The 22,399-nt window shown below is 41.1% G+C and overlaps 1 protein-coding gene across 2 annotated transcripts in view; it reads right to left on the bottom strand.

Annotated features, from left to right (window-relative positions):
* Positions 1-22,399, bottom strand: part of arhgef4 (Rho guanine nucleotide exchange factor (GEF) 4) — a 91,354-nt gene that overhangs the window by 35,677 nt on the left and 33,278 nt on the right. For both annotated transcript variants that reach the window (XM_063484519.1, XM_063484520.1), the window contains one exon: positions 4,538-4,689. In XM_063484519.1, coding sequence (XP_063340589.1) covers positions 4,538-4,689 — 152 coding nt within the window. The remainder of the gene's footprint in view (positions 1-4,537; positions 4,690-22,399) is intronic.

The following is a 22,399-nucleotide window of genomic DNA, read 5'->3' on the forward strand; positions in this document are numbered from 1 at the left end:
GCAAGTAAATACAAAATGCAGTTTTTGAAAAACGATTTCATTTATCAAGAGAAAAACACTATTGTAATCTGGCACTCTGCTGAAAATGTAATTGCCCCCTTAATAAATCATGTATTAACTGTGATTAACAACAGTTTTTGGATAGCTGAGTTCAATTTTACTACCCACATCCATGGCTAATTACTGTCACATGTAATGGAATTTCTTTTACTTATGTACTAATCACATTATTTTATTGTATAATGCCTTGGTGCCACTGGATTTTAACATGTCTGACACCCATACTGTAAGAGGGAAGTTGGGGGGAAGCAGACCACTCCACAGGAAGAGTCTTTTGTCTCTTCAAGGACTCTGGGAGGTAGCAAGGGAGTGTGAACCTTAAGGTGTGAAACAGCTGTGTACTGCCTTTTGTTCCTGGAGAAGGTATTTAAACTGAGAGCCATGCTAGGCTCAGTGAGAACTCTGCTGACCGTCTGTCCCGCGGACATGCAGGCTCTCCACAAGCTTGGTTGTCCGTTGTCTTTGTGTGTCCGGATTAAAGAATGTTAGCTACCGCTCACCGCTCGTCTGCAGGCTTTATTTAAGTGGAAAAACTTCCACAACACACATCTGTTAAATCAAGACACCACTTCAATAGTACCTGTCTGACAACGTGAATTTGGTTGCAACATCAACACATCATGCCACAATGTAGAGAAAAGTCATTGATATCTATCACTCTGGAATAGGGATGGGTACTGATATCCGGTGCACCGGTTCTGACATAAACGGTAGTAACCAGACCGAAAAGCAGCGCACATTTCGGTGATTTATTTTGGTGCTTTTTTTTCTGAGATGTCATACACTTTGGATTCTAGCCAATCATTTTACCTTTCCAAGGATAGTAGGCGGGTCCAGGTACGTACGTTCTTTTAGAGCAGAGCTACAGATTAAAAATGCCCAAGGCGAAGCGGTCAAAAGTCTGGCTGTACTTCACAGCAAAAGATGCAAACTCAGCAGCCTGCAACAAGTGCTTTAAGGTGATACTGTGCAAAGGAGGTAACACCTCGAATCTGATGAAACACCTGGCGACGCATAGCGTTTTTTTAAAAGCCAAGAAATGCACCGTATTTGATAGCTTGCTGCGAGACCTCACACCGAGCACATCTACTGCGGGTGTGGTGCCCGTTATTGGACCCGGAGTTAGCAACATCCCCCAAGAACCTGAAGAGGAGAGTCCTGACCCCTAGCCCTGCCAGTGTAGCAGAAATGATGAGGATGATGATGGCAGCAGCAGCTGTTCTTCTCTGCGTGAGTAGCTTAATGTTGTTCGTGTGTAATTTACGTTGAGTAGTCTAACCACGTTATTAAATTAATGCATGTAAGGTGAACTAGCAAACACCGTCGTAGTTACATGCGGCTGTCTTCTTGTTTGATAGAGTGATGCCATTTATGCCCTATAGCTGCAGAAAAGACTAACATTGTTATTTTTTTACAAAAAAAAAACAGCTAAACATGAGAGGTTTTAGGACAAAGTTTGTGTTTTCCATTGTTTAAGCACCGGTTCCAACCAAAGGAGGTGTGTTGTATCAACAGAAAAGGCTGACTTGGTTATCATTTTGCAGAGAAAAAGAGACTGCTAAAAATAAAAACATGAGAGGTTTTAGGACAAAGTTTGTGTTTTCCATTGTTTAAGCACCGGTTCCAACCAAAGGAGGTGTGTTGTATCAACAGAAAAGGCTAACTTGGTTATCATTTTGCAGAGAAAAAGAGACTGCTAAAAATAAAAACATGAGAGGTTTTAGGACAAAGTTTGTGTTCTCCATTCTTTAAGCACCGGTTCGAGCACCGTTTAAGCACCGGCACCGTTTCAAAAGTACCGGTTTGGCACCGGTATTGGATAAAACCTAAACGATACCCATCCCTACTCTGGAAAGGTTTACAAAGGTATTCCTAAGGCTCTGGGACTTCAGAGAACCACAGTGATTATCCACAAATGGAGAAAACTTGGAACAGTGGTGAACCACACGAGTGGCTGGCCTATCAACTGCATATCAAAGACTCATCCAGGAGGCTACAAAAGAACAACATCACTGTAGACCTGTCAGTGCTCGTCTTTCAACAATAAGAAACAGACTGGACAAAAATGGCATCCATGTATGACTTCCAAGGAAAAATAAACACTCCTGACCAAAAAGAACATAAAGACTCAGCTCACTTTTGCCAGAAAACACCTTGATGGTCCCCAAAAAAATATCCTGTTGACTGACGAGACTAAAGTTTGAACTGCTTTGGAGGGTTTGTGTCCCGTCACATCTGGCAAAAAACTAACATAGTATTTCATAAAAAGAACATCATACCAGCAGTCGAACACGGTGGTGGGCATGGGATGCCCTGTTGCTGCTGTGCTGCTGCTACACTTGCTGTAATTGATGGAGCTAATCTCTTCAATTATGAACAAGAAGCTACAATACTTCAACTCCTCCACTTTGGGCAGCAACTCGTTCCCAACCAAACAATGCTGGCAAAGAAGAACTCGTGTTCATGTAAATGGTTCCACTGGGTTCTGTTCAACAACCAATTCTGTTTACATTCTACATGCTTCCCTTAGGCAGTATCATTAGAAGACATAGCATACATTTACACTGCTATGCAGATGACACCCAGCTCTATCTGTCCATGAAGCCAGGTAACACACACCAATTAGTTAAACTGCAGGAATGTCTTAAAGACATAAAGACCTGGATGGCCGCTAACTTTCTGCTTCTTAATTCAGATCAAACTGAGGTTATTGTACTCGGCCCTGAAAATCTTAGAAATATGGTATCTAACCAGATTCTTACTCTGGATGGCATTACCTTGGCCTCCAGTAACACTGTGAGGAACCTTGGATCAGGACATGTCCTTGAATGCACATATCAAACAAATAAGTAGGACTGCTGTGCAACATCTTAAAATTAGAAATATCCTGTCTCAGAGTAATAATCAAAAACAAGTTCACATATTGATTGTATACATGAATGGGAGGCAGAGCCTGTGACGGCTTACTGTGTGGTGGGCAAAAACTGGACCCAAAGTGCAGGTTTAGGAGGACAAATATAGCAGTTAGGAGCACACCCAAAATGACTAAGAGGGACACAGCTAGAAGGAAGAATGCAACAAAGAGCAAGAGAAGATTGAGATGATGTATACACACTCAGACTAAAGACCACCAAAATAAAACAGGAAGTAACAAAATGACAAACTGATCACATGTGTACTTGATGGAGAGACAGAATATGAAAAATAAACATGGAATAGAATGGGAACACAAAAGGGTTTAATAAACAATCAACTGAAACAGTCAGGGAACTGTGATATACAACAAAAGGACCTCGTATAATGTATGGGATTAAACCTATAACCAGGAAGAAACAGCTTACAGAGTTTAGAGAGCTTAGTTAGGCTACAACAGGCCAAGGCTGCTGGGGGCGTCAGTGTTTCTTCTTTACACACCTTCACTCTGTCATCACACACGAAATCGCATTTTTCAAGGTTTTTTTTTTTTAATCTCTGGCTCTCTTCCTGCCCTCCTCACTTCCTGCCCTCCCCTTATCAATAGCTAGTTGCAGCAGATGGCCGCCCCTCCCTGAGTCTGAATCTGCCAGAGACTTCTTCCTGTTGAAAGGGAGTTTTTCCTTCCCAATGTCACCAAGTGCTTGCACATAGGGGTTTGCCTTTTGGGGGGGTTTCTCTTTATTATTTTGCTTTTTTGTGCTGCACACATGAATCAAATTATATGAAGATGTGTGTGTGGATTTTTCATCAATTAGTAGATTTTGGGTTTTTGCTTGGTTGACTGAGTGAAATGCTGTATTAAATTGCCTGTATTTGTATAACGCTTTACTTAGTCCCTATAGACCCCAAAGTGCTTTACACTACATTCAGTCATCCACACATTCACACACTGGTGATGGCAAGCTACATTGTAGCCACAGCTGCACTGGGGCACACTGACAGAGGCGATAAGATAAATATAACAGATAACAGATTAGATAAATATAGCATCCCGGTTCACTTACACCCTGGTTTTGTATCACAGTTGTCAAAGCAATCACTCACAGCCACATGTAGAATTTCTGGAGTGAAACAGTGACCTGAAAACCTTTATTTGTGGATGTGTATGCACAACTCAAAATCAGGACTCATGTAAGCTTTTATGTCAAATATCTTTTTACATCTGTTTTCCCTCCAAGTTGGTCGAGTTCATAACTTTTATGGACTCTAACATTCAACAAATGAAAAGAAACTTAAGTGTTTTCTTTTTCCTAACACTCTCTGACTTGGCAGGCGATCCCCCTGCTGACATGACTCTTACTACTCCAGGGTCAGGTTTATGTCAAACTGTAGTCCTCTGCGGAGGATGAACTCTTTTTGTTTTTAGTTTGGTATCAACCCCACCCTACATTTGGTCAAGGACATCTATCTTTCACACGGATCAATTGAGAGTACATATATAATTCTTCAGACCTTGGTGGTCACAAGATGGTGCTAGAGATTACAGTTCCATGTTGCTTACCTCATTGATGGCAAGTTGCTCTCCTCCGCCTCCTCCTGGGTGTCCATAACGATGTCCAGATCCTCGAAATTCATCATAGAGGAGGTCCTCTTCACTGCTCAGGTCATCCCCAAACGCTGACTTTTCAAATGTGCCATCAGGAGCGACTGCAGCTGAATCAGGAAAAGAAAGAAAAAGAAACAGATATCTTCACATGTGTTTGTAATTTGATTACATTAGATTTATAATCAAGTATATCGTTGTATTTTTATGCCAGTTTTCTAAACACTAAAATATAAAATACTGTACAGATGCCTGAGATTAAAATAATGCACAGATGACAGGCAGACATTTCATAGGTTAAGCAGCCCAGTGTAATGTTATGTGAGAGTTAAGTATTTTAGCACCTCCTAGTGGTTAGCATGGAAACTGCGGTCAGGTGAATGTGCTGTGGCTTTACTCGCATTCCTTCCTGTTGGATGTTTAGGGTCACATGAGCAGGGTAATACAGGAAGCCATTTTAGTATTGGGAATTGCACAATGAGGTGTACCATTAGCCTCTCTGTTTAATCCTTCAACATCCACCTGTGAGAAGGACAAGCTGTGTCCTTTCACAGATTCTGGAAAAGCACTGGAAGAATGTCCACCAGCGAAGACAAAAAAGTAAACAATCCTTTACTTTACTTCCATGTCTGAGTCATCATTCAACGCTTTCATTGCCTACTGCATATGTTTAGCTGTCTGTCAATTTGTGTAGAGCCACGCACGCACGAGACAGAATACTCAGTAAGTCCAACACACGTCGGCTGCCGGCTGCACAATCAGCTGGCAAGTAGTTGTTCACAAGATGCAATCAGGGATATTTCATCCGCTAATCATCTCTTTTCCCAAACAGTTCACAACGTAGCAGGTTACTACATTACAACACAAACATACCTGCATTACTTACTGAAATGCAGTCGGAAACCCTGACAACCTCACACTCTTCTTCACTTACATTTGGGCTTCACCTTTATTCCTCACTTCTAATATGAAGAAAACCAGTCAGTCAAATTTAGGTCTCCAGAAAGTCTGCCGCCTCTTTCTCAGAGTCCCTTTTTTAAAAACGTGATTCCTTAACATAAAACATCACTGTTGCATCCTGGGGCAGCAAACATGATCCCCTTAAACCGATTTTTCATTTTACTGTCCTTATGTTCCACTGAGTTACTGCTTCTGTTAAACTAATGTTAAACTAATGTAAATCTACTTACTGCTCCCAACCAACCCGCTGACTGAATGTTCTGCACTGGCACAGGATGGCACTAAAATGTTCTAAAAACTTGATTTCTTAAATCCACACACAGAGTTACATCCGTGTCAGGTTTTTGAGAGCAGGACTCCGTGATGTGCATAAGCCTGTAAAGTGTTTCATGTCCACTTCAAGAACAGCAAAAGTCTCTTTTTCATTCTCTATCACTGGAAACTAAAGAATTTGGGATTTTAAACATTCATGCACAGATTTGATTGCTTTTGTAATTTTTTGCGATATTTTGAATAATTGAAAAAGGGTTAAACTAGATAAACTAAATAAACTAAATAAAGTACCACATCAGCTTTAAAAATAAAATCAAAACACGTCTGATCTATATCTGCAGTGCTGCGGGAAGGTATTTAGCCCCCTTCCTGATTTCTTATTTATACCTGGGGTTTAAATAAATATCAAGTGTTAACATCACGTGACTTTTTTAAACTGCATTTTGTTCATCTAAATCTTCAAAGTATTATTAAAGAAAGTGAAATGAAACGAGTGAATATATACCTGCTGATACTCACGCACTGTGGCCTCACTACTGTGCTGTAAGTATAATACTTCAGTCGGTCCAGTTAGTCATGTTTAACCACGGCCTGCTATGACTATTGGTGGTCATTCTGGTCTGTGACATCAGCACTACATGAGAACCAATCCACTGACCATGACACACACAGCATTTAGCTCTTATTTAAACCAGCTGTTGTCTTTCTTTCTCATCATCCTACCTCCCATCCATCCTTTGAAGTGTCTGAACTCACATTTGTGAACACCTAGCTGACGGGCTAAAAATACTTATGCTGTCACACCTCATCATAGGCGTCACCCTTGGTTGCCTTGCCAACAGCTCTGTCTCCTTGGTGACAAGTCACTGTGGAGACAGAGAGAGATGGCCATAAAGAAAGATCCTCTCCCCTCCTCTACCCCACCCCCCACCCGTCCAAACACACACACACACACACACACATGCACACACACACAAACACACGCACACACACACACACGCACACACACACACACGCACACACACACAAACACACGCACACACACACACTCCTCATTCAAAGTGGGGAAAAAGTCATTACAGAATTTAGTTATTGAAATGAATTCTTTGGTACCTTTGTTCCTTACTGACAGTGACACACACTTATCTATGGTACAAGGCAAAGCACACCAAGCTACTTCTCTATTAGGATTACAGCAGCATCATACACATTATGTAACGCTACATAATGCAACACCACTATCACTGCCAGCATCAAGAAGAGACGTTGCAGGTGTTGCTCTGATGGGGGCAGTGTAGGACACCCTGACTGGTGATGCAGTAGAGATAAGAGAGCTCCAGGTATTAGCTGGCCTTTGTTTACGTGCACAGAGCTCCTGCAGTCGGAGTAACAGAAGCATGGAGGGAGAGAAAGGAGGGATAAAATATTCATTTGCAATGCTAAGTAAACTGGAAGGGAAGGGCTTTTTTAAAGTAATACACTCACCATCCATCCATTCTCTGCCACTTATCCATATAAGGATACCTCTGATGCCTCTACTGTACATAACAGTAGATGCAAGATGCTAGCAGGCAGTGCATAGAATGCTATAACCAGGTTGCTGGCATAATATACAGGAACATTTGTGCAGAGCATGGCCTGGAAGTCATAAGCTCAGATACGTCCTGGGGTATGAATGACCAAGCTAAGATCCTGTGGGACTTACAAATGGTGATGGCTAACCAACCAGACATAGTAGTGGTGGACAAGGAGAGGAAGACGGCCGTAGTGAAAATCTGGAAAAATAATTGTTTATTCTGGATTAAAAAGCAGATCATATATAAAACGGATCATTTATAAAGTGTAAATAAGTGATTAAGAAAGCATTTTCATGTACCTTTATATATATATAGAGCTGGGCGATATAAGATTTTTTCATATCACGATATGTTTTTTTCATTTCAGGCGATAACGATATATATCACGATATAAGCCAAATAACTATATTTGTAAGATTCAAATGTGCCGTTGCTCACAAGTAAAATGTGAAATAATCAGCAGCTTGTCTTGATTTTACTATTTATTTCCCATAATAAGTTCAACAGGGTAGATGTACTTAAGGAACATGAGACTTTTTCAGATAAATAAAGGCAAATATTGCAAACTACACAAAAGGCAGCCGCTAAAGCGTTTAAGTTTCAAAATAGAACAAACAAAACAGACTAAATTGTCAATTCCACTTAGAAACAAAATATTAATTCTAAAAATAAATCTTAGTTTGTTTTACAGAAGAACAGACAAAATTGACTAACTTTTGTCAATATCAAATAAACTGAGAACTAAAAGGAAATTTTCAATCTCTCCTTGTTGTACAGCTTTCTGAACTTTCTGAATCCTTTATCATCCGCAACTGAAAATAGTTGTGGATGATTACTATACCTTTCTAATGTGACGTTGTTGTCCCTGGCTCTCTTTCTCTCTCTCTCTCCCTCCCGCTCTGTTCCTGTGCTACTAACTACCGCCCCTCCCCCCTCTTCCCAGCGCAAAGCGCAAGGCTCGTGTGCGGAGTGAAGCGGAAATAAAGTGCGAGAGAGAGAGAGGGTGAGAGAAAGAAAGAAGAAAACCCCACGGCTCGCGTCGTTCACGTCAAAGATCCGGCTCTAAGAGCCATTTCGTTCGCGACTGACACATCACTACGAAATACTACTACTACTACTAATAATAATGTGCGGCTTGGCACTTGTGCTGTACGTAACAAGTCACGTGACGTGACGCTGCGGCTGTGATTGGTTCGGCTCTGCGCTACTTAATTTGGATTGGCTGTTCTTCTTTTCTTTTTTTTAAGAGCAAGAGAGAGATGAGGTCTATCGCAATAGTTTAATTTTTCTATTGAGAAAAAGTTATTTCGCAATACATATCGTTATCGTTTTATCGCCCAGCTCTCTCTCTATATATATATAATATATATAGAGAGAGAGGAGATTTGGGAATGTGTATGTCAGGAATAACTGCTGGAACTGTTTCTTGGTGAGTTTAGCTGAGCTAGCGTGACTAGCTAGCCTTATAGTGATGCATATAAAAAGGTAGAGTACCGAACTGCTGTACCAAAAATAGTGTGGCCGTATTTTGGGAATTCCTATTTTATTTTCATTATGGCCATTAAATATTTTATAGTCATTGATTTAAAGATTCCAAGGAAATGATTGTCGTGACAGAAAACCACCTGTTAATCTGATCACCTCTTAACCCCAAAGATTATCATTGAATGAGAAGAAGAAAGAGACCATAGAGTACTTCTTTCACTTCAGCAGACTTTACCTGGATTGAAACTATCTCTCTTACTATCTATACTATTTAGTAGTAAAAGTGTTCATTGGAGGTCATCTTGTCTGTTTCAGCTCACCGACCGGCTCTTCAGGTGGTCCTCAGTCCAGACCACCATCTTCTTCACCAATGTGCCTCGTCATCTCACCACCTAAACCAGTCTTAGCTGGATCTAGCCCCCCTGCTGGTCTGCGCTGGCTCAGCCACCACCTTCCCATACCTTAAACATGTGACAGTCACCTTTTTCTCTCCATAGATGCTTGAGTCAGCTGGCTTTCCTGACCCAGTATTGTTTCATTTCTTTCCTCTGTAAATAAACCTTTTAGCTCGGGGTGTGCATGTCTCAGTGATCTGCTACTTGTACTGGAGCCTTTCCAGTTGCCGCTGGTTTTTACAACATTCTTAGGAGACTACTCACTAGACCTTTGTCACCTACCTGTGCACTGACCCCTGACCAGTGTTGGGTAAGTTACTTTAAATTAGTAACTTAGTTACATTACTAGTTACTTCTATCAAAAGTAACTCAGTTACTTCAAGTTACTCATTGCTTTCAAAGTAACTAGTTACTAGGGAAAGTAACTTTGGTTTTACTCAGAATTCTCTTGTTAATGTGTTGCTTCCGTAACTGGATACCCAGCAAGATTGCCAGTCTTCTAGCTTGCTTACTTGCCACAAGTGCACTGTGCCACCTACCAATAGAAAGGAAAAAATAATGTGCATATTTCCACGAGAGAAATCCCACGCCTGGACTGTCGTTGACCGCCGCCATGATTCTAGCCTACGTCACAGCGTCATGTGTGCTTTTTACATCCAACACAAAAACTGCAGTCGTGGTGCTTTGATTGTACTCAGAACTCGGAAATTCTGCCTTCCGGTAACAGCAGACTGCAGATGAGCTGCACACAGGGCTGGACTGGGACAAAAAATCGGCCCGGGCGTTTTGACTAGAGACCGGCCGCCATTATAGGAAAAACCATAAAGCCTTTGAATGAAAACAAACGCTGTTGTTACAGTGATGTACACTGTTCTGATGGTATATATGTATCAATCTATCAATCGTTTGTTGTAAGATTCAGATAATTATTTAATAAAAGTGAGACATTTTAAATGAGCTTAAGAAAGAAAAGTATTTCTTTGTCCCCCCCTTTCCCTGTTAATGCCCTACCTGTCCCCCTGGCAAAACTTTGCTAGACCCGCCCTGCACAGTTACCAGCTGTTAGCTACATAAAAAAGGATCCTGGTGTTATTTGTCTCTCAGAAACAGTTCATAACTTCAACTCAATCATGTCACCTAAAAGGTAAACCTGTTTCTCCATCACCTGTTCAGCTCTGATGATTCAGTAAGGACATCTCCTGGTTTCATCTGCATGTTTCCCTCTCACCACATATCCAAACCGACATCATGACCAGCAGCTTTACAGCTGTGGCTCCAGCAAACATCAGCTGATACTAGAAATTAATATTAAATAAATTCTAACAACAGCTGATCAAGCTTAAACGTGCTGCTGTTGTTTAGCACGACATCCGCTGGTTTCCTCTTTCTGGCGCAAAGTGGGCGATAAACAAACAAGAGAGAGATGATCAGCTGATCATTGATCAGTTTCATGATTGAAGTAGAAACAGGAGAGGGAGGGGGGGGGGAGAATAAGAGAAGAAGAGGCAGCTGCAGCGTAAAGACAGAATAACTCCAGCTTTGTGTCTTTCTCATTGTAGCTGAAGTCCGGGACAAACTGTGTTCCCTTTCACCTCAATACAAAACGCGTAATATTTTCTCTGAATACGAGACGATTCCGTTTTTTACAGGACGGTTGGCAACTCTAATAATTAACCTCATGAATAAAATAAAGTTCAACATCAGTAACATCATAGCACCCACCCAGCTGTATATAAACTCTGTCATGCTAGCTAGCACGCAGTACGAGTTATTGTAACTGACTGTAAAAAGTCAGCACAATGAAAATAAACTCCACCTAAACTTGGTTTATATCTGACCCAGATAGACTGCAGGTCATAACTTCTTACCTGAAGTTCAGTTCACCTGACACTCGGCGGCCGCCTCGGCTCTCTCCTCCTCCTGCCTCCTCTTTCCCTCATCCACCTGCTGGCCTCCACCACTTGCTAATGTTACTGAATCTGTGGAAGCTCCGCAATGCCACCACACGAAGTAACGAATAACGACCCTATCTAAATCCCAGTAACGATTAGCGTGTTCCTGATTTTGGCATAATAACTAGTTACCGTGCTCGTTACCACAATAATAACGTAGTTACTGCAACACGTTACTTAATAACACGTTAGTCCCAACACTGACCCCTGACCTACCCCATTGTTCCCTCCTCACCCACTTTACCACCATTTTAAAACTGCTATAGCATCAAGACTTTCTTACACTTTAAACTGTTTGGATCCAAACTGTGCTTCCAGCTCCCAGCATTTCAACACACAAAGTCGAGCAATGTCATATTACCACTATGCATTAAAAATGTATAGTGGTAATATTATTGTAATATTGATTTATTTGTGATTTGCTACTTAATGAGCTCATTGTTGCTGTGGATACCATCGCTCTCTCCCACACAGCTTAACAACTGTGGACTCAGCGGTAAAAGCTAAAAACTTGCATTATGTTTAAGCAGTTTGCTTTTTATAAAGTTTGTAATATTTATTGAGAGGTGCTCTATAAATAACATTTCAGTTACTTTCACTAAATAATAAAAAGACAGATTACTCTACCCCAAATATAGATCGAAATGAGGAACAGATGGCTTGTCTGCAATAAATGGGTATATACAGAAAAGTGTATGTACAGATACGGCAACTCAAAATCACTGCCTTCAACCAGAGGTCAGCCAGAGGTCAGCCAGAGGTCAGCCAGCTGACTGTTAGCTAACAGAGTCCCCCCTCCTTTTTTATCTAGTTTCCACTATAAACACGTTCATTTCTTTTGTTCCAAACCTCATCATCCATTGAAATATAAAAACTAAAAGTTATGTTTTGAAAATGTAAAATAAATCATAAAACTTTCAGTTTGACCTTTCAGACATTTCACACTGCACCCTGCACCAAAACTATTTCCAGTCAACAGTTCATCATTCAATCCAACAATCTACGATATATTTAAAGTGTATTAGAGCAGCGTTAACTTGATGGATGTGCATGGGTGTGTAACTTATCAGCTGTGTGGGCTGAGTTTTGTGGGAGTTGGGGTGTTGTCCTTGGAATTTTGGTACAGGGTTGAATTCCATAAGTTTAAGGTTTTCCTATTTGGTTGTTAGTTTTTGTTGCTTCTGTTGAAACCATCACATGCTCTCAGAGTTACACCAGGATAAAAAAAAGACTGATGTTTGGATTTCAGAGTTTTCATGAACGCGGCTCTTTGGTTTATTTGGGGCCACTCAGTCAGAGAAACTGTTCTAATCAAACAGACATGTTCTGGCTTGTCAGATTATTCCATGAAGTAGAAATGACTTCTGCATATTCTCAACTTACACTCTGTTAGAAATTATGCTGTCATAAAGTTTGCAATGTCTTAACACCAGTTTTAGTAACATACTCTGCTTGTGTGTTATTTTACATGGTTAAGAGGTGACACTATGCAAGTATGGCAGCTGAACAACAAGCACGAAAATGAGAAAAGCTAAAGTTTGGGAAAACACAAAGATGATTATTTTTATTACAGCTTTCTGTCAATGATTCCTAGAATACAGTTTACATGTGTTAAAATACAAGTAAACTGTAGTAAAACTACTGTTAACACATGCAACATATTTAACAAATTGTGTTATTAAAGTGGTTTTTTTTTTGTTATTAGAGGGTTTTTTTTATTTATTGTTTGTCAGAGTTCAGATGGTTCCTGCGTGGTTTATTCCCTACATTCACAATGAGGGGTCATATGATGATGATGATGATGATGGTGATGCTTTGACTGAACAATAACAAGAAACAATAAAGAAAATATATAAAACGTGTCTGTTTGTATAGTCGCTCATTAAGACCAGGTTGAACACTATTGACTGTTTGTTCTCACCTACCTGTCATAACTATGTAACTAACTAAATGCTGCAGGTTGGACTCTTACTGGCAGGACACATCGGCTCACCCGTTGTTGCATTTGAAGTGTCTCTTTCACAATGCAAAACTTTTGAACCAGAGTATAAAAAATGATATGCTAAGCAGCAGACTTCTTGAGTAAGCAGGGATCACTTTGATATCACTTTGATTGGTAATTCATTTGGAACTCATACATGGCGAGGATCACCAGTAATGTTATGCACAGTGCCAAGGTTTCGTGGTTCTCTCCTACAACAGTGTTTACTGACCTTATTAATCACTTGAATTGTTTGGAACAAAGTGCCATATATTTGTGACAGAATCTGTGAGATGACTGCTTTCAGCGCCCGACAGCATGTCCATGTGCGTGCCGTCGAGTGAACGGGGCTCCGTCTCGTTTTTACATCTTTTTGCAGAATCTGTTTACCTTCTCTTTCATTGTTTGCTGTTTTAGCTGATGGTTAGCTTGATGGTTGTTGAAATAGTTTCTAAGTATATGTTTTTAACCTGTTAAATAGTCATGATGCTGATATTTACAGATAATTACAGTTGCAATAATAAATAATTAAGCTATGTAATACTGTAATAATAATGTAATAAGCAATTCACTGATTAATTGTCCAGACACTAGTGGACATTACAGGCTTTGGTGTCCTCGGTAACCTCCACATCTGTGCATGGAAATATGCAAGTTTGTAACGACATCCCCCTCAGCTACTTTCAATAATCATGTGACCTACATTGTAGCTGTACAAGACAGTCAGCCCTCTCTGTGGCCTTACTGCCTGAAATGAGGCCATAGGGAGGCATGACAGCCTTTTAAGGGAAGTAGAAAATAATCCATCATTACTGTTACAAAATCTCAAACCTAAAATAACTGCAAACATTAGATCTGAAACTGGTGCTGGCTCAGAAATCACAAAGAAAGAACAATACAGTATCCACATCTGAACCAAAGAGTAAAACAGTGAAATGTGGTTTATTAAATATTAGGTCTCTCTCCTCCAAGCCTCTGTTAGTACATGACTTAATAATTGATCAACAAATCGATTTACTCTGCCTTACAGAAACCTGGTTGCAGCAGGATGATTATGTTAGTTTAAATGAATCAACACCCCCGAGTCATTCTAACTACCAGAAACCTCGAAGCACAGGCCGAGGGGGCGGTGTGGCAGCAATTTTTCACACCAGCCTATTAATCAACCAAAGACCAAGACAGACTTTTAATTCATTTGAAAGCCTGATGCTTAGCCTCGTCCACCCCAGCTGTAAAACTCAGAAACCAGTCTTACTTGTTATCATCTATCGTCCACCTGGGCCTTACACAGAGTTTCTCTCTGATTTCTCAGACTTTTTATCTGATTTAGTGCTCAGCTCAGATAAAATAATTATTGTGGGTGATTTTAACATTCATGTAGATGCTAAAAATGACAGCCTCAACATGGCATTTAATCTGTTATTAGACTCAATTGGCTTCTCTCAAAATGTAAAAGAATCCACCCACCACTTTAATCACACTCTAGATCTTGTTTTAACATATGGCATAGAAACTGAACATTTAACAGTGTTTCCTGAAAACCCTCTGCTGTCTGATCATTTCCTGATAACATTTACATTTACAATGATTGATTACACAGCAGTGGAGAGTAGACTTTATCAAAGTAGATGTCTTTCTGAAAGTGCTGTAACTAAGTTTAAGAATATAATCCACCCACTGTTATCATCTTCAATGCCCTGTACCAACATAGAGCAGGGCAGCTATCTGAACGCTACTCCAACAGAGGTCGATCATCTTGTTAATAATTTTACCTCCTCACTACGTACGACTCTGGATACTGTAGCTCCAGTGAAAACTAAGGCCTGAAATCAGAAGTACCTGACTCCGTGGTATAATTCTCAAACACGTAGCCTAAAGCAGATAACTCGTAAGCTGGAGAGGAAATGGCGTGTCACAAATTTAGAGGATCATCATTTAGCCTGGAGAAATAGTTTGCTGCTTTATAAGTAAGCCCTCCGCAAAGCCAGAACATCTTACTATTCGTCACTGATTGAAGAAAATAAGAACAACCCCAGGTTTCTCTTCAGCACTGTAGCCAGGCTGACAAAAAGTCAGAGCTCTGTTGAGCCAACCATCCCTTTAACGTTAACTAGTAATGACTTCATGAACTTCTTCACAAATAAAATTTTTATCATTAGAGAAAAAATTACCAATAATCATCCCATAGATGTAATATTACCTACAGCTACTTTCAGTACCATCGATGTTAAGTTAGACTCTTTTTCTCCAATCGATCTTTCTGAGTTAACTTCAATAATTTCTTCCTCCAAACCATCAACGTGTCTTTTAGACCCCATTCCTACAAAACTGCTCAAAGAAGTCCTGCCATTTATTAATGCTTCAATCTTAAATATGATCAACCTATCTCTAATAATCAGCTATGTACCACAGGCCTTCAAGCTGGCTGTAGTTAAACCTTTACTTAAAAAGCATCTCTAGACCCAGCAGTCTTAGCTAATTATAGGCCAATCTCCAACCTTCCTTTCATATCAAACATCCTTGAAAGAGTAGTTGTCAAACAGCTAACAGATCATCTGCAGAGGAATGGCTTATTTGAAGAGTTTCAGTCAGGTTTCAGAGCTCATCACAGCACAGAAACAGCTTTAGTGAAGGTTACAAATGATCTTCTTATGGCCTCTGACAGTGGACTCATCTCTGTGCTTGTCCTGCTAGACCTCAGTGCAGCGTTCGATACTGTTGATCATAATATCCTATTAGAGCGATTAGAGCACGCTGTAGGTATTACAGGTACTGCACTGCAGTGGTTTGTATCATATCTATCTAATAGACTCCAATTTGTGCATGTAAATGGAGAGTCCTCTTCACACACTGAGGTTAATTATGGAGTTCCACAGGGTTCAGTGTTAGGACCAATTCTGTTTACATTATACATGCTTCCCTTAGGCAGCATCATTAGAAGACATAGCATACATTTACACTGCTATGCTGATGACAGGCAGCTCTATCTGTCCATGAAGCCAGGTAACACACTCCAATGAGTTAAACTGCAGGAATGTCTTAAAGACATAAAGACCTGGATGGCCGCTAACTTTCTGCTTCTTAATTCAAATAAAACTGAGGTTATTGTACTCGGCCCTGAAAATCTTAGAAATATCCTGTCTCAGATTGACGCTGAAAAACTAGTTCATGCATTTATTACTTCCAGGCTGGACTACTGTAATTCTTTATTATCAGGATGTCCTAAAAACTCCCTGAAAAGCCTTCAGTTAATCCAAAATGCTGCAGCAAGAGTCCTGACAGGGACTAGAAAGAGAGAGCAGATTTCTCCTGTATTGGCTTCCCTTCATTGGCTTCCTGTTAAATCCAGAATTCAAAATCCTGCTCCTCACATACAAGGTCTTAAATAATCAGGCCCCATCTTATCTTAATGACCTTGTAGTACCATATCACCCTATTAGAGCACTTCGCTCTCGCTCTGCAGGCTTACTTGTTGTATTTAAAAGTAGAATGGGAGGCAGAGCCTTCAGTTTTCAGGCCCCTCTTCTGTGGAACCAGCTTCCAGTTTGGATTCAGGAGACAGACACTATCTCTACTTTCAAGATTAGGCTTCAAACTTTCCTTTTTGCTAAAGCATATAGTTAGGGCTGGACCAGGTGACCCTGAATCCTCCCTTAGTTATGCTGCAATAGACGTAGGCTGCCGGGGATTCCCATGATGCATTGAGTTTTTCCTTTCCAGTCACCTTCTCACTCACTATGTGTTAATAGACCTCTCTGCATTGAATCATATCTGTTATTAACCTCTGTCTCTCTTCCACAGCATGTCTTTATCCTGTTTTCCTTCTCTCACCCCAACCAATCACAGCAGATGGCTCCCCGAGCCTGGTTCTGCCGGAGGTTTCTTCCTGTTAAAAGGGAGTTTTTCCTTCCCACAGTCACCAAAGTGCTTGCTCACAGGGGGTCATATGATTGTTGGGTTTTTCTCTGTACCTATGAAGCACCTTGAGGCGACTTTTGTTGTGATTTGGCGCTATATAAATAAAATAAATTGAATTGAATTGATAAAATGACCACAATGTTTTCTTTATCACAACATATCATCTACCTCCATCACACCCTATACCCAACATTTTCCTGTTTGTGGCAAAAACTGACATTGATGATAAATATAAATTTGATCATATAAACAACACATGTGGCCATGCAGTGCATAGCTTGGTATAACACCAACAAAACAGCCAGTAACAGTAGAACTGTGGCCTGTATCAAAACTACTTTTCTCACCAACGCCTCATCCCTTCAGTGGATGATCTGAGACTACGGGCAGCATGTGTAACATTGTCAGGAACACCTGTATCCTCAGTACAGAGACTTGGCTCTAGTCTTCTATTCTGGCAAATGGTAAAATGACTGGTTTTTATTAAGCGTTACTCTACCTCTGCAAATAGGTTAGAAGGCTACACAGTATAATGTCATGACAAAACTAGTGACTCTGGTGAGAGTAGGCGGGGCTGTCTGTGCGTCTGGCAATAAAAACTGGTGTACTAACTCAGTGACTACAACAAACTACTACTCCTGGGACTTAGACTGCATGATAGTTAAATGTGGGCCTGTTTACTTTCATAGGGAGTTTAATGTGGTCCTAATAACTACTGTGCAAATACAGTTCGATTGTAATGCTAACTCTGCTCTTGGTCATTTGCATAGCACCATGAGCTTACAGCAGAGCAGGTTCCTTAGCAGGGACTTTAACCATGTAAATTTAAAAATAGCTGTCCCTTTTAATACAGAGCAGCAGGATCTAGGATCGCACCCCTCCTGGACACCTGTCAGGTCAGCCAACAACAATCGTGGGGCTCGTCTGGGATTAGAGCCTCCTCCTGACGGTAGCTAATCACCAGCAATAAACTAAGATTAATGTCCTGGACCAACGTGCTACGCCTGCTCCATCTGGGATACCAGAATGGCTGCTTTACAAGAGTTGCGATGAAGAATACAGAGAAAGCTTCATGAGCTTATTAATACTGCTAAAACAGAGGTATTGTACAAGCTTGCAGACACCATTGAGGATGAGGTGGAAGATGACCTAACAGGAGAAAATGCAACAGAGGTGGAACTCTATGACTTCATTGTGGACTTTTTGAACAGTGACTGGCTGGCAAGTCAGGAGGACTAAGGCATGTCTCACCTGCTAGTAGTCAACAACTTCATCACTGACCTGCAATGACCTCCGGCGGCTGCAGATGAGGATTGTGAGCTTGTTGCAGAAACACACTCTATTGTACCACCCTCAGTAGTTAGTGCAAAGGCAGATAGACCCTGCATGGTAACCAGTCAAGTAACTGAGATTCGGATGTTAGTTATAGCTCTCTGTGTAGATAGAGTGATGAAGCTGAGAATTTTACAGAATTAGAGATAATCCGTACTGTCTTAAAGATAATTAAACCGGGTACATTCAAGGATATGTTACTGGCCAAACCTGGGTTAACGTTAGCTGAGCTCAAATGGTTCTTTAGAGCACACCTGAGAGACAAGAGCAGTGCAGAGCTATTTCAGGAGCTTAGCAATGCTAAGCAACAAGACAGAGAAAACCTACATCAGTACATGTACCGACCGGCTAACGGGGCTAAAACAGCGTGTGATGTTTGCTTCTCAGCAGATTAGCTCAGAGATTCAATACACCAGTCAACTGATTGGCCAAAACTACTGAGAAGGCTCTCACTCTTCTGAGTCCACACAGGTCAGCTCACTCAGTACTGCTCCACTACCAAAGTCAACCGTGAAAGGAAAATGCAGGCCATGTATAACCCAGGGGATTGCTAGTTGTAACCCCTGTTTCCAGTGTGGTCAGGAGGGACACCAGGCTGTGGTTTTCCTGTCCAAGAACCGGGAAACAACACCAGGTCATTGGGGAGGGACTACCAGTGACCAGACAAGAGCCAGAGTCCCAGAGCCAGAGTTGGTGAAGGGGCGATCGTGGCTCAAGAGTTGGGTGTTCATCTTGTAATCGGAAGGTTGCCGGTTCGAGCCCCGGCTCCGACAGTTTCGGTCGTTGTGTCCTTGGGCAAGACACTCCGCCTACTGGTGATGGCCAGAGGGGCCGATGGCGCGATATGGCAGCCTCGCCTCTGTCAGTCTGCCCCAGGGCAGCTGTGGCTACAACTGTAGCTTGCCTTTACCAGTGTGTGAATGTGAGAGTGAGTGAAGAGTGGAATTGTAAAGCGCTTTGAGGGGTCCCGAAAAGCGCTATATAAATGCAATCCATTATTATTATTAAAAAAAAAAAAAAAACATGAGAGAAGGACTCCAACTGATAATCAGCAAGTGTTAAGACACAGAGTGAAGAAAGGAAACTGTCTAGTAAAAGGTGTATGTTTGCCTGTTACCTTAATGGTGAACCAACTGAGGTACTACTGGACAGTGGGGTTCAGGCCACAATAATGGCACAGTCGTGGATAGAGAAGCACTTACCTGACACCAAAATCAAGTCGCTTGAAGATATCTTCAATCTTCAAGCTAATATCTTGATATCTTCTTGCCACCAAGAACAGCTTTGAACTTCATATTAGGAATCATAGACACCAGGCCAACAGACTTTTGTCACCCTTGTCAGCAACCAGGGCAGTCAAGTGTTGATACCTAAATATGTACCATGCAGGATAGCCAAGCCAGGCACACGAGTGCCAGAGCAAACACTATCCAAAAAGTGGCATTCCTGTTAACTTGGAGAATCTTGACCAGAAGCAGCCAATCCAGTTCAAAAGTTCTATAACTCTATCCCTAAGCCTTTGTACAAGAAGGTTAAAGACCATTCAATTTCAACTCAATTTTATTTACACAGCGCCAAATCACAACAACAGTCACCTCAAAGCGCTTTATATTGTAAGGTAGACCCTACAATAATACATACAGAGAAAAACCCAACAATCATATGACCCCTAATGAGCAAGCAGAGAGTGAAGAAGAAACACCCAGTGCATCATGGGAATCCCCGGCAGCCTACGTCTATTGCAGCATAACTAAGGGAGGATTCAGGGTCACCTGGTCCAGCCCTAACTATATGCTTTAGCAAAAAGGAAAGTTTGAAGCCTAATCTTAAAAGTAGAGATAGTGTCTGTCTCCTGAATCCAAACTGGAAGCTGGTTCCACAGAAGAGGGGCCTGAAAACTGAAGGCTCTGCCTCCCATTCTACTTTTAAATACTCTAGGAACAACAAGTAAGCCTGCAGTGTGAGAGCGAAGTGCTCTAATAGGGTGATATGGTACTACAAGGTCATTAAGATAAGATGGGGCCTGATTATTTAAGACCTCGTATGTGAGGAGCAGGATTTTGAATTCTGGATTTAACAGGAAGCCAATGAAGAGAAGCCAAAACAGGAGAAATCTGCTCTCTCTTTCTAGTCCCTGTCAGGACTCTTGCTGCAGCATTTTGGATTAACTGAAGGCTTTTCAGGGAGTTTTTAGGACTTCCTGATAATAATGAATTACAGTCGTCCAGCCTGGAAGTAATAAATGCATGAACTAGTTTTTCAGCGTCACTCTGAGACAGGATATTTCTAACTTTAGAGATGTTGCACAAATAGAAGAAAGCAGTCTTACATATTTGTTTAATATGTGTATTGAAGGACATGTCTTGAGCACCGGGATGTTTTAGCTAAACTTGTGGATGTGCTGACTATTCCACCCATCCTAACATACCCAAACTTCAACCTTTTATTCATACTGCACACCGACACATCCAGTGAAGGGTTAGGTGCAGTGCTGTACCAGCGTCAGGACAACAAGTTACGTGTCATCAGATATGGCTCAAGAACTCCAACATCGGCCGAGAGAAATTACCACCTTCATTTCGGTAAGCTTGAGTTTTTGGCACTAAAGCCAGCGACATGTGATAAGTTTCAAGACTACTTGTATTATGCCCCCACATTCACAGTCTGCATTGATAATCACATCTTAACATCCATCCTGAGCACTACCAGACTAAATCCTGTTGGACACAGGTGGGTTGGTGAACTAGACCGGAGAAGCTGAACATAGATGCAGACACTCTGTCAAGTTACCCAGTAAACCTCCAAGACAGAATGACAGAGCACACAGAGCCTATGTCATCAGAGGTGGTGTCTGCAGCATGGCAAGGAAGCAAAGCAGGGCAGGAGGATGAGGTGCCCCAAGCAGCAGCTTTGCAGGTGAATAGTAGAAATGCAGCATAAACAGCATAAACAGCTTGTGCTTCCTAAAAAGCTAAAGCCCCTGGTGCTGAGAACACTTCATAATGACATGGGTCATGTTGGTGCCGATAAAGTAACACACCTCACCTGTGAATAGTTTTATTGGCCCAACATGCAGCATAGAGGACTATGCAAACAAACGATGTGTCTGTATCAAACAGAAACATCCCAATCTTCCCCAATGAGCTCCTATGGACATATCAGTACCAGTAGTCCTTTCGAGTTGCTTTGTATTGACTACCTACACCTAGAGCAAAGTCACGGGTATGAGTACATTCTTGTTCTTGTAGACCACTTCCCACGCTTTGCCCAGGTGTATCCAACAAGGAATAAATATGGGAAAACCGCATTTGACAAAATATTCTATGACTTTATCCCTCGCTTTGGATACCCGGAGAAACTCCACCACAATAAGGGGAAGAAGAGTATTTGGAAACAGTTAACTGATCATCTTCAGAGAAATTGTTAATTTGAAGAGTTCAGTCAGGTTTCAGAGCTCATCACAGAACACAAATACTCTTAAAAATATGAGTAAAAATATCTTAATAATAATCTTCTTATGATCTCTCACAGTGGACTCTTCCCTGGCTAGAACTCAGTGCAGTGTTCAATACTGCTGACCATAAAATTTAATTATAGAGATTAGTGCATGCCCTAACTTTAAGGCTACTGATTTTAGGGGTTTCAGTTATTACTGGCTAACAGACTGCCTCACATACTACCATTACCAATAATCAATGATGGAGTTCCACAGGGTTCTGTGCTGGAACCAAATCTTTTTATTTTATACATGAATTCTGTTTACAATCCTGTTTACATTATATGTGCTTACCTTAGGCAGTATCATTCATATATTTACATTTAATTTCACTGAAGAAGTCACTTGGATGAGTGACGAAACGTTTCTCCCACAAAACACTACGTCCAGATGAACAGAATCAACTTTTGGAGGTTTAATTTCAGACGTTTCAGCTTTTTCGGGGTATGGG

This window comes from Pelmatolapia mariae, linkage group LG9 (assembly GCF_036321145.2).
Source record: "Pelmatolapia mariae isolate MD_Pm_ZW linkage group LG9, Pm_UMD_F_2, whole genome shotgun sequence".
NCBI lineage: Eukaryota > Metazoa > Chordata > Actinopteri > Cichliformes > Cichlidae > Pelmatolapia > Pelmatolapia mariae.